At 35.2% G+C, this 12,200-nt stretch overlaps 2 protein-coding genes across 2 annotated transcripts; one reads left to right on the top strand and one right to left on the bottom strand.

The window, feature by feature from the left end:
* The first annotated feature begins 2,210 nt into the window (after positions 1–2,210).
* On the top strand, positions 2,211–4,532 carry LOC129376464 (granzyme G-like). Its single transcript, XM_055056089.1, has 5 exons — positions 2,211–2,295; positions 2,689–2,848; positions 2,962–3,088; positions 3,916–4,143; positions 4,238–4,532. Exons 1-5 carry the CDS (start codon positions 2,238–2,240, stop codon positions 4,379–4,381), a joined length of 717 nt encoding a protein of 238 aa, XP_054912064.1. The 5' UTR covers positions 2,211–2,237; the 3' UTR covers positions 4,382–4,532.
* Positions 4,533–8,918: 4,386 nt separating this feature from the next.
* Positions 8,919–10,590, bottom strand: LOC129376621 (granzyme B-like). The gene is made up of 5 exons (XM_055056217.1): positions 10,512–10,590; positions 10,129–10,288; positions 9,897–10,032; positions 9,512–9,733; positions 8,919–9,388 (listed from the first exon to the last, which is right to left on the bottom strand). The coding sequence occupies exons 1-5, from the start codon at positions 10,567–10,569 to the stop codon at positions 9,242–9,244; spliced, it is 723 nt and encodes a 240-aa protein (XP_054912192.1). The 5' UTR covers positions 10,570–10,590; the 3' UTR covers positions 8,919–9,241.
* Between the last annotated feature and the right edge of the window lie 1,610 nt (positions 10,591–12,200).

Raw genomic sequence — 12,200 nt, 5'->3', positions numbered from 1 at the left:
GTAGGTTGTGTAACTCCTGAAATGCAACATATCAAAACCACAGGATGTTTATTAAAAACTGCTAACAGAGTGACCTCTCTGTGACTGTTTGGGAAACTCAATGTTTTGCAGGATGTTGTAAATGTTTCCATTTCAGCAGTGAAGGCACCGCAACTTCCACCAAATCGCCATTAGATGGAACTTCCCGTTATGACTTTTTAGAAAAAAAGTTAATGAGAGGTGAGTGGAACAAGAAGTATAAAAAGCGCCAATTGCTGATTATTAACACCCTGAATGATTAATGCTGCAGGACGAATCAAGCAGAGGCGCTGGCGCCACCCACAACCTGATTAGATTAACCAAAATAGGTCAGGAAATGGGAAAAAACAATGCAGTCATCAAACTGCAAATTGCTTCCGAATAAGCCCCGCATTTATTTCTTGTGGACATATTTTAAAGGGTCAACATAAAAAACCAGATAAAATACAGCAGTCGATTCCATGGTTAGGGCCACGGGTTAAAAATACATTTTTGATTAGATTTAAATGTAGTTAGTGATCAGGCATGGACTGCGTGTGCAGAGTTCACAGCCATAAGTTCACAACTACCACTGCAAAAATGATTTCCCCCCTGATTTGCAATGGATGTTTGAGCCTTTTAAAGGCATCCGACCTGCAGACCCGACTGAGCGAAATGAAGCTTCAGTACGACAGATTGAAACCGAGTTATATGGAAAACAGGAAAAAATAACAGCAACCTGCAAGCACAAACGAAAAAAAAAAGACACTGTACTTTCACTTTAAAATATGAAACTAAGTTTTAAATATCTAGGACGTTAGGTCTACTATTGCTGCTGATTGCACTGGGCCACAGTCGTACCCAACTCTTTTGTATTCATTTCCATTGAATGCTCCACATAAACTTCAATGTTCTGGGTTTTTTCTGCTAGAAGAAGAACCTCAACAAGTCATTTAGGTTGCCACTTTACAAGGCCCACAATGCACAGATGCCAAAGGTCAAACCCTCAGACGGTTGTGACTTCTCAACCCATTTGAATGCAACTGGGTGCATGCATTTTATTTGCATTTTATATGCATTTTATTGCATGCATTATTAAGAAGCCTTCACATTTTGGCTTCTGCTGAGGCATTATGGAATAGGCCTCATCACCTACATGGAGTTTGAAAAGAACTTGAAGATTTAAGATGTAAGAAAATCAAAGGGGAACATTAGTCTTCAACATTTAGGAAGCTAACAAGAGGAAGTGGTTGATGATAGCAATCAGAGGTTCCTGTTGAGCAAGGTAAAATAAAGAAATAGCACATCACTAAGACACACATAAAACAGAATCCCAATATCATCAGTGATCAAGAAAGACTTTAAGAAATTCAAATGGAAAACATGTGACTGAGCAAGTGCCTATATTAGAGAAATGTGGCTTCTGTAGAGAAGAAAGAAATGTTTATACCTACTTGGAATTACATCGTAGCTTTTTTTTATGCTTAACCATTCTACTGTGGTTGAACATAAAATGATCAAGATCTGCGGCAGATCGGTCAGGGAAGCTGACGTTTTAAAACCTTCAAAGTGATACCTGGAAAGTTTTTAAACAAATGCACTTTTCTAAGCTCTCACACAGTCAAAATTAAGACTTGCAAAAATGTTTTGCACTCTGCCTCCAGAAGCCCACTGAAGCATCCACACTTAGCATCCACATGCTAAGTGTGGATGCCTGCTTAGCGTGGATTTGGAAAACCACACTGCTTGATGATGCTGCAGAGTGGATTCTGTTTGATAACACAAACCATATTCTGATTTTTTGTTTATTTTTTTATTACAAGTTATAAATTTCTTTTTAAGGGAAAACCTTTATTTGTGCATAATAAAGTTTATGTCACAGTCTTTATAATCTGATAATTGTACATTCCTTATTTTCTCCTTTCTTTGTAACACTGTTTTAGTTTCGAGTGCAGTTTGAACAGTTTTGAGTTTACAGTTTGGTTTTGCAGAAACCAGCCTATAGGTTTAGAGTGAAATTACTTTATAATTTGGGTTTTGTGTTTAAAACTGAGAGAAACGGATGAATGGTGTTGAGAAATGCGTCTTACCAGTTGATCTTAGCATTAGTAAACATAAAAAATAGTGTGGTCTGGAGCCACATGGTTTGCATGTGCAAACAGATAAAAGGAAGCATGTAGAGCAAAAACAGTCAGAGGTGTTTGCTGCTCCTCCTCAACGTCTCAGACTGTGATCTCACCATGTTCCTCTATTGTGACTTAGCAGCGCTGGTGCTTGTGCTTACTTTTTATAGACAAGGTGAGTATTTTTTGCAATGTCTTACTATACACTACATTTGAACTTTGAATTTAAGTGCTTCATACAATTGCCATTATTCATCTGAATAACATAGGTGTAGATCAGGGGCAGCTATCTTGCCTTCTAAGCAAACAGCGTATTAAAGTGAACTCAAAATGGGGGAAAAAATGCTGTTTTGACATTGACCTTCCATAAGAAAAAGCTTTTTGAACAACCGAGGTTGTTGAGGACACATTAAGTATGAATAATTGACCCCTTTACATTTGACGTTGAATGTGCAAGTATTGGTCATATGTGGTTTCACATTTAGTTTTACTGTAATCAAGACTCATTTTAATGATGGTAATAATCATTGCTACTAATTTAACATTTAACAAAAAGTATGTCGAACAGCTCATGCAGGTAAAATCATTGGTGGTCATGAGGCTGCAGCTCACAGCAGACCGTACATGGCCCTTGTGACTCTCCAATACGACAATGGTAAGCCAGAATTTTGTGGCGGGGTCCTCGTGAGTGAATATTTTGTGATAACTGCTGCCCACTGCAAAGCCAAGTAAGTTTGCTCTAAGTTATTTTACAGCACATTAAACTCTGCGGATAATTTAGAATTACTTTTCTTTCTTTATTTCATTTTTTTTTCTTTTCTCTCCATCTTTCTCTTTTTAGGTCTTATGAAGTTTGTCTTGGAATGCACCGTTATGGCAAAAATAGTTCATGTTTGTCTGTGGAGCAAGATTTTCCACATCAGGAATACAACAATGGAAATCACACAAATGACATCATGCTTTTGAAGGTAATGTAGGCCTTTTTTTTAACTACTTCCAATAATACCATAAATGATCTTTTCTTTAAACATGCTATTGACTTAGGGTGTATTCAGTCCTGAATCAGACGATAATCCGTTTGTCCAGAAAGTCAGAGTTTTTGGAGACGTCTGAATGCAAATTTGAATTCCAAAACAGACTTGAAAGCCAAACTCTGATCCGCCTAAAAACCTCGGTCTCAGTCCAGTTGAAATAGAAAACCTGTCTGAATGCAACCTGACTAGAGACCGTTTCAAAAGCAGGAAGTTAGCTGCAGTGCAGGACATTCTGGTCACATATTACTCTCTGCTCTGCGGGTTAACAAAGATGTTGTGTGGTTGATGTGTCGGTTGTCACATCAACGGGTTTTACATTGCGCTTGCCTGCAGCAACATCTCTAGCATTAGCGGCTAACCGGGGATGTCCAAACCAGTAATGTATATCAATAAATAAAAAAATTCCTACAACCTCTAAAATCTGAAACTGCTCTGTTTTTGTTCACTTTTTTTGAAGAAGAAAGTTGCTCTGGCCTTCTTCAGAGGTTTTGTGTCGATTTCTTCAGTAGTTCTTGCTGCAGCATCCCCACAGCAAACGGGGGGAAAAGGTTTTTCAGTTAGTTTTAGTCGTTTGACACAATGCAGTGTGAATGTGAACTAAAGTTCTGAAAATGTAACAAATGTTGCAATTTTAGTCCACAATCGAACCGAGACTGCTGGACTTTCTGTTCTGAATGCACCCTAAAGCTAAAAGATTAAAATAAAACACCTGCACATTACAAGTTAAACAGTCTTTTAAATATTTTCTGTTGTTCCTTTAGTTTCCTACCAAAGCTATTTTCAACAAGAATGTGCAGCCGATTGTTCTGGCAGACATGGGTGACAACAAATTGCCCAAAAAGTGTGTAGTAGCTGGTTGGGGAGCAACAAGAAAGGACGATGAAACCATGTCTCTTAAACTCAAGGAAGTCAATGTGACACTCACTCATGATCCTTTATGTTCTGAGAAAAATGAGTACTGCTCTAAAGGGGAGGAGGGACCGGCTCAGGTAGGTCTTTTTTCTGCTTCTTTGTCTTATGGCAAACACAAGAAGCGATCTCTTCCATCTGATCAGTCATCACATGCTGTGTCTGTGCTTTCAGGGAGACTCTGGAGGTCCGTTAGTCTGTGAAGACGGAAAAGCCTTTGGAGTGATCTCAGCAAATAGCCCTGCTCTTAAACTGACCAAGTACACCAAGATACCCTACTACAGAGAATGGATTGATGAGATTATGAAACAAAACTGATTCAATACTGTTCAGATATTTTTCAGCAACATGAGAAGAATATCTTATGTTATTTTGAAACGAATTACAGTTTTGAGGAGCTTCTCGCTAATTGGAATAAGAAAATATATATATATATTTTTTCCATTTTGCTTGTGTTCCTTAATAAAAATAAAATCAAGCTTTCTGATTTCCTTATATAGAAACGTTTTAATCTACTTTGAATAATTAATTGAACATAGTGTACTGTTTGATAATATATCAAAATATTATATAATATATAGTCTATAATATATAGTCGTTTGACTATATATTAATATATATATATATATATATATATATATATATATATATATATATATATATATATATATATATATATATATATATATATATATATATATATATATATATATATACACTGATCACGATCCCCCAAAATCGGTGCCTCGATATCAACTGGTCAATAAATCAGTTGCCCAATAAATGTATCCAGTATTATACATGTAAAATGCACTTTAAAACAGCTTTGAAAAGCTAAAATTCCTATTGTCAAATCATTTTCAACATGAACGGAGTGCATCTTTCCCCCCCTTTTTCATTGTTTTATTAAACTTTCAAAAGTCTGGGATGTTTTTACTATACAGAGTACATATTCAAAATATCTTAAATAGAAAATCTGTGTGATTCAAGATATCTCCAACTCATTTAGAGATATCTTAAAAGGATTTTTGACCAGTCAAAATTATAATTCAAGATATCTTTAATTTAGTTTTCACTATTCAAAACTACATATCTCCTATCCAAAAATACATTTTAAGACATCCTCAATTATGGAGTCATTCTTCAATAACCCTAATCCTATCTTTAATAAGAATCATGACTAATCAAATCAAAAATTTACTTTCTGACTAGTCATAATTTAATTGTGGATATCTGAAATGTGTATTTCAGACAGTCAGTAATTCATTGTAGATCATTTGACTAGAATTCTCCATAAAGTCAATGATAAATCTGACATAATTTCGTCTCAAATGTCTTAAATCACTAAAACGTCCAGTCATAAAACATTTTGAGATATGTGGAATGTAAGGGTGGTGAAAATTATTTATGTTAAAACATAAATAATGCCATGATGCATTATTAGGGTCAGGGTTAGGTTTGTCCCAACCTGATAGAGAAGGAACACACAAAGAGCAGGCCATTATTGAATTTAAAGCCAGAGCTGTACATTCAGAAAAACTAATTTCAGACTGATTCTACGTTTACACACTGACTGTGATGAACTTATTTAAACAGCATCAATTTGAGCATGGTTCAGAGATCAAAATTCACTTACAGGCTGGATATCAATGAATCCCTCTGAACTTCCAGGTTGATGGTTCTGACACTTTTTTCCCAAATGTGTGAAGTGGAGCATGGAGGAGTACTGGCAGCAGCTTCAGGGCTACATCACCTGCTCTCTTATCTGTCAAACATGAACTAGTGTTAAAATGCTACGGTAATTAAAAAGCATAAAAACAGTTTAGAAAACATTTATTGAGCATAAATATCTTTAGGGATAAAATTAATGTCGTAGAGAAGATTGACGCTCTTTGATCTTCTTAAGCATGCAAAAGATCTTCTTCTTCATTTGCCATCAGTTTCAAGTCAGGAATCTGGATGTGCTATTCCAGATAAATATGTATGTATAACATAGGAATAATTATTGTATAGCTGGAGAGAAAAGAAATCTCAGTTGTGTAACATTATCAGCTTGTCTTTAGCGCCACCATGTGGTAATTTTGGGGTTCTCATGCTCAAACCAATGACATAATTCAAGTTAATGTCTTAACGTTGTGAACACAACATAATCTAAATCAAGCCTGTTTGTCTAAATTAATTAACTTGTTAAAAAACATGAGTAGAAGACCAATATATTGTTTTTAAAGATCTATGCACCAGTGACTTCATAATCCCAATATTCAACTACATCTTTTTTTTAACCCCTTTTCATTACTTTTAAGTTTAAGCTTAAAGAGTTTAAGCTTAAAGCATATGCTGCCTATGAGAGATCATTTTAGAATAACAGAAATTTATCCAATAAGATTTTAGCAACTTAAAAAAAAAAATCTGTTCAAATGTTAAACTCCTCTGTGTCACAGAGCACAGCAGAGGGCAGCAACCAATTTTCTGTCACTAACACTCATGGAAGCCAACATAACACTTACTGAAAAAAATGGTGTATACTCAGGAAATAGTGTACTGCTCTGAGGGACACAAAGGGCCAGGTCAACTAAGTCCCTGTCACCTGTAATGTTTTCCAGTAGAACAAAAAGATACAGAATTACTTGTGTTTGTGCTTTCAGGGAGACTCTGGTGGTCCATTGGTCTGTGAAATAGGAAAGGCCTATAACCCAAATCCAGAGGGCTCTACTCTGATCAAAGACCTCTGATCAGTTTAGGCGCTTAAGTTTTAATTGCAGGTGTTTAAAAATTTGATGTTGCATGTATGATGTTGCATGTGTCACACAACAGTCGGCAGTCTGCAAATAAATGTAAAATGGGTAAAAATATGTCAGATGGCAAGTATTTTAGAAATGCCACTTTGTGTGTGGCTTCTTCATGAGAGACCAAATGACAAATTCCTAAAGATGTGCATGATCATTTTGAGCATTTGTTTTGTTTAAAAATAAAAATAAATTATTGCAGTAACAGTCTATCTATCTGTCTGTCTGTCTGTCTGTCTGCCTGCCTGTCATACATAATAAATGATTCCTGAATATAATCTGACTTCTTGGAAACAACAAAATTTTGTTCTATACTCAAAAGGTAAGTGAAATAGAAAAGAAATTAAACTTTGTCTGTCGATAGACAGACAATGATAGATAGACATACATTTTGCATCAAATGTCAAACCTGTGCTATCAGTACAATGAAACAAGTATATAGGGATAAAATTGACCTGTAATGATTAAATGAAGATTTGGCATCACAATCAACTGGTAAACGTAGAAAATATGAATAGTTAAATTTTTTCTAATTCACCCAAAATGTTCTTGTCAAAATGTATTCAGTCATTTTGAGATTAATCTCATGCACACTGTGCATCAAAAATCTCTGCAGAGTTTGTGCTCAGACTTTTATAATCTAAAGTCATAAAAGAATAACTTTAGATTATGTTTCCATAATCTAAAGTTATGAAAACATCATGTATTCACAAGCTTGAGAAACCAGTAACAAACATTATATTTTTGTAATGTTTGTTAAAAAATGTAACATACATTTGAAACAATGTCTGCTGTTCCTCCATTTTTGGTTCTGGGGATGCTGAGCAGACCAGAACCAGAAGATCTGAGAGATCTGCAAGGCTAATACAACAATAGCAGATCTTCAATGTATTTTTGTGCTAAACTATTTAGTAATTTAAAAAACTAACAGAAGTATTTTAAAGTATTTTTGCTGAGCTAATAATGTAAGTAACATATTACATTTTTTAATAATCCATATTTGCTAAAGTGTCTCCAGACAATTTAACAGAGAAACAAAAATGAAAACTTTTTTTCTACATTTTACATGTAGAAAAAGTAAAAAAAAAAAAAAGAACAAAATTACCCCATTGTGAACTAACCGGTGGAAAATATGTTTCTGTGGCATTGTTCAAGTCAAGAAAGGAAGCAGATCCTGATAGCCATCAGCAATGTTTGCTAAATGTGCTATTTGCAGAGAGGCAACGTCTTCAAGCAACCAGAGAGAAAAAAAAAAAGCAACTCTGAGCTGTAAAGAGAGTTGCATACACACAGGCCTACTGTGAAGTCATGATGCTTTAGAAGAAAGATATTTGCTTTCCTAAAACATGAAGCATGAACATGAATCAGATGTCAGCAAATACCCACATAATTTGCACATACATAGAAAACTTAAAGCTCTTTGTAAAAAATTTAAAGTTCATTCTTTCCTGAATTGCAGGACTTCTGATGTGCAAAAACATCCGTGGGTTTTGTTTTTATAAATTGGTTTGTTAATTGTACACCATTGTAAATGCTGTTTGCTTTCGAAGTGTTTTAGTATCAGATTGAGAGTTGGTATCAGAAAATACTTAGCCAGTTAACCTAAGTAATGTAGAAAAACACATTTCTCATAACAGTTGTTGTTTGTTGTAATGTTTTGAGAAACAAAAATATTTGGAAAAGTCTTTTTTATTTTTTTTTATTGCCTTCAGAGGGAAAAGGTCACTTTCTTACCAGATGAATTGGTTATCTAAAAGTTTCGTCATTTACGTCTCTGTCTTTCTCTCTTTGTTTGCTTTGGGTTTCTTCTCACACAGACCACTTGCAGCAGCTTGTGGTTTGGTTGTACTTTCTCTTGTCCTTCTGTTAACCGCAGCTTATGTATGTGTTTTTCTTAATGAAATAATAAAACAATAGAAATCCCTCTTTATCCAAAGCATTGTTAATCCTGATCTGTTTTTAATTTTACTTAAATTTATATGCATTTGTGCATACCCTTGTTAAAAGACGACAAACTCGTGGCACATAGTGAGAAATCAGCATTTTATTTTTCTTTTGAAATTAAGCACATCAATCTATAAACGCTCAAGCTTCTATCTAAATATCATGAGCAAAGCAATATTTTTATTAAGGCTTGTATTGGCAGCAAAAATCTAAATTGCCTCATATAACGCCAACATTTCTCTCAAACATATTTTAACTATTCATTCAGCATTTACTATAATGATCAGAGCATGCACTTTAAAAACAGCCGACCTTAGTATAAAATACAGAATTATAGCATCAACACACTGAACCAAATAAAGCAAATGATCAGATTATTACTTCTGCACTAAAAATGTTTTTATTGTCAAATGATTTGATCAAGGTGAAATGAGGCTTGGATGCTGAGTCAGTTGTCCTTCAGGATATTATTGATCCAGTCAATGGTGTCAGGTACGTTTGTGTACTTATACAGAGTGGAATCACTGTAGTTTTTGCTTGCTGACACCACTCCATATGCCATTCCATTGCAGATTAATGGACCTCCAGAGTCTCCCTACAAGCACATACACAGAGTGTTGGGAGTGAATAAGACAAACACTGAAATTAATCTTTTTATTTTGAGTGGCAATTTTTTTTCTCTAGTTAAAATAATGAAAAAAAGATAAATATAAATTACCCCGCTTGTTCCTCTTTCTCCTACGGAGCAGTAAGCACTTTCTTTGACACAGTCCTGATTTTCAACAAGTGTGACATCGACTTCCAACAGTTTCGAAGGCAATTTTGTAGATGAGTTCACTTCCCAACCACAGACCGAGCAATCATTTGGCAGTGAGTTACCTTCCTCCTTTGCCGGCTCAATATGTTTGATATGGTGGGCCGAGCTCACATTGTGGGACAACTGAAGAAAAAATTGGAGATAGTATTAAACAATAAAAAAGAGTGACACGTGCAGCCTGTATTTTTTTAAAACAAATTTTGTGCACGTGAAAACATGTTAAAACAAATATAAAGAATATATTTTCCTATTTGTTGAAATAGTTTCAGATAAATACAAATTATACCTTCAGCAGCATGATGTCGTTTGTGTAAACACTGTCATTGTAGTGATTATGTGGAAAATCTTTCTTCACAGACACTTCTTTATGGTTTTTACCGTGGTTGTCAAACCCATAAAAGACTTTGTAGGACTCATGATTCCTATGAAGAAATGGGGGGAAGTTAGTATTTTTGTTAGTTTTTTGTTATTTGTCTCCAATCATTCATTTTAATGAAATGTATGATCATGTCACTGACTTGGCCCGGCAGTGAGCTGCAGTCACCACGAAATCTTCTCTGATAAGGAATCCACCGCAGCGTTTTGTTGTATTAGCCTTGTCCACCATCCGCAAAAACACCATATACGACCGTTTGTGTGGATTAACCTTATGGCCTCCAATAATTTTCCCTGCATCAACTTGATTTTGGTAAAATACAAAGTTAATGGTGATGATAATAACATAACTATTAACACAATCAAAATTAAGTCTCTGAAGAAATATATATATATATATATATATTATATATATATATATATATATATATATATATATATATATATAAACACATGTAACAAAGATTAAACATGCACAATAAAATATTGACTCAATTAACATTTACAGACTGCAGTAGAGACTCACCTGGACTTTCAAAAGTCAGTAGAAGCATCAGTGCAGCGAAGTTGCAGACGATGAACATGATGGGGTCACAGATAGGGTGAACTGCTGAAGAGAAGTGCCAGCAGCTCTGAAAACATCCCTTTTTATATGCTTGTTTCAGGGGGTGAAGATGAGACTGTCGATGCAAATGATGTGGCTTTGTACCACAGTAATGACGTGGAAACGTGCCACTCGGTAACTTTGATTTTTTCTAATTCTGCACAGACAGCAGAACCTGAAAGTCTGCATTGTTTCTGTTTGAATCATGAAAAGTCTTTAAGTTAAACAACAGACAATTTCCAGGGACATGGTGGCATATTTCACAACTTTTGTCCCCTAAAAGTAACAGCATAAGATCAGATACTAATAACTGCAACCATATCAGAAATGCAGTTTTAGCCATTTCATTTAGTAGCTGCATCTTTTTTAGCATATTCTTTATCTAAACACATTAAGTGTTTCTATTTAAAGGACTTTCTGATAATAAATAGTCTCATTGTGAATAAGACACTGTCAACCTAAATTTGAAGAGATTGCCAATGGAATAGTAATCCTGAATGGCTACTGCAGTCAGAGTTGAGTTAAATGCATAATGTTTATGTATTTAAGTCCAAGTGATTCTGGCAATAAACAAACCTCAAAATAAACTTTTATCACAACGTACAATATAATGTTTCATGACTGCTTCATTTGTTGATGAGGGAGAATAAAATCCCAAAGGTCAGAATCACGAGTCCTACAGCAAAAGAACAAGAAGTAGCGAGACTTAGTGCTATTATCATTACAGTTCAGCATGCAAGACACAGAGAAGGGGAAAAAGAAAAACCTTGAGAAATTCTCCAGGGCGGGCAACACATTGCATTCATCAGCCATTTGTTGCAGCAGCAACAATTTCACTCCAAAAAAATACGTCTGGCAGAATTCAAACATTTTCCTTTTATGTCAGATGATTTTGTCTGAATGCACCTCAAAGCAACTGGGGTGCATTCAGTCAGGGAACAAGACCAAAATGTTTTCTGCCATGAAAAGTAGGCTAATCGAAAGCCTTTTGACTAGAAAACATAATGCAGTTTGCAGCAAAAGATACGTTGCTACAGTAGCAGTTGACATGTCTGAAACCTCTGATCTTGGTTTGTGCTGAAAGATAAGAGACCATCTGTTTTAAAGTAGGTGAATTTTGAACTTTTAATCAGCGATCATTATTCAGTGATTAGGTTGTCTTTTTAAGAGAAGGCAAGCTGATCGCCCTCATGTTTCAACCTCAATAGGAGCAGAGGGTTGGTTTTGTTGTAAGTAACTGCATGCCTCTTGATGAAAGTCCCTGCACACATCACTTTGATAAGGATACACAGATGACATGAAGGTTTTGTGGCATACAGATGCTTCAACAAATCTGATAAAAATGAAAAAACAGGAAGGCATGTTTCTGAGAACTATCAGAATGGAGTTTTTATCTTCATGCTGCATGCAACCTTTTTATGCAAGCTTGCAGATACATGAACGAGGACAATTAGTACAGAGGGCTTATTAGAACGTAGAAATAAAGGCTGCTTATATCTGATTGTTTTATTAAGAAGCTACACTGAAGCATGTTTTAACACCCAATTTTGTGATACATAAAAGTTTCCAACATTGTCAAGTAGATACGCAGCAAACGTGTCAGATTAGTTG

The sequence above is a fragment of the Poeciliopsis prolifica genome, unplaced genomic scaffold, assembly GCF_027474105.1.
Source record: "Poeciliopsis prolifica strain line A6 unplaced genomic scaffold, Auburn_PproV2 SCAFFOLD002, whole genome shotgun sequence".
Lineage (NCBI taxonomy): Eukaryota > Metazoa > Chordata > Actinopteri > Cyprinodontiformes > Poeciliidae > Poeciliopsis > Poeciliopsis prolifica.
This window is presented reverse-complemented; position numbering and strand designations above follow the sequence as displayed.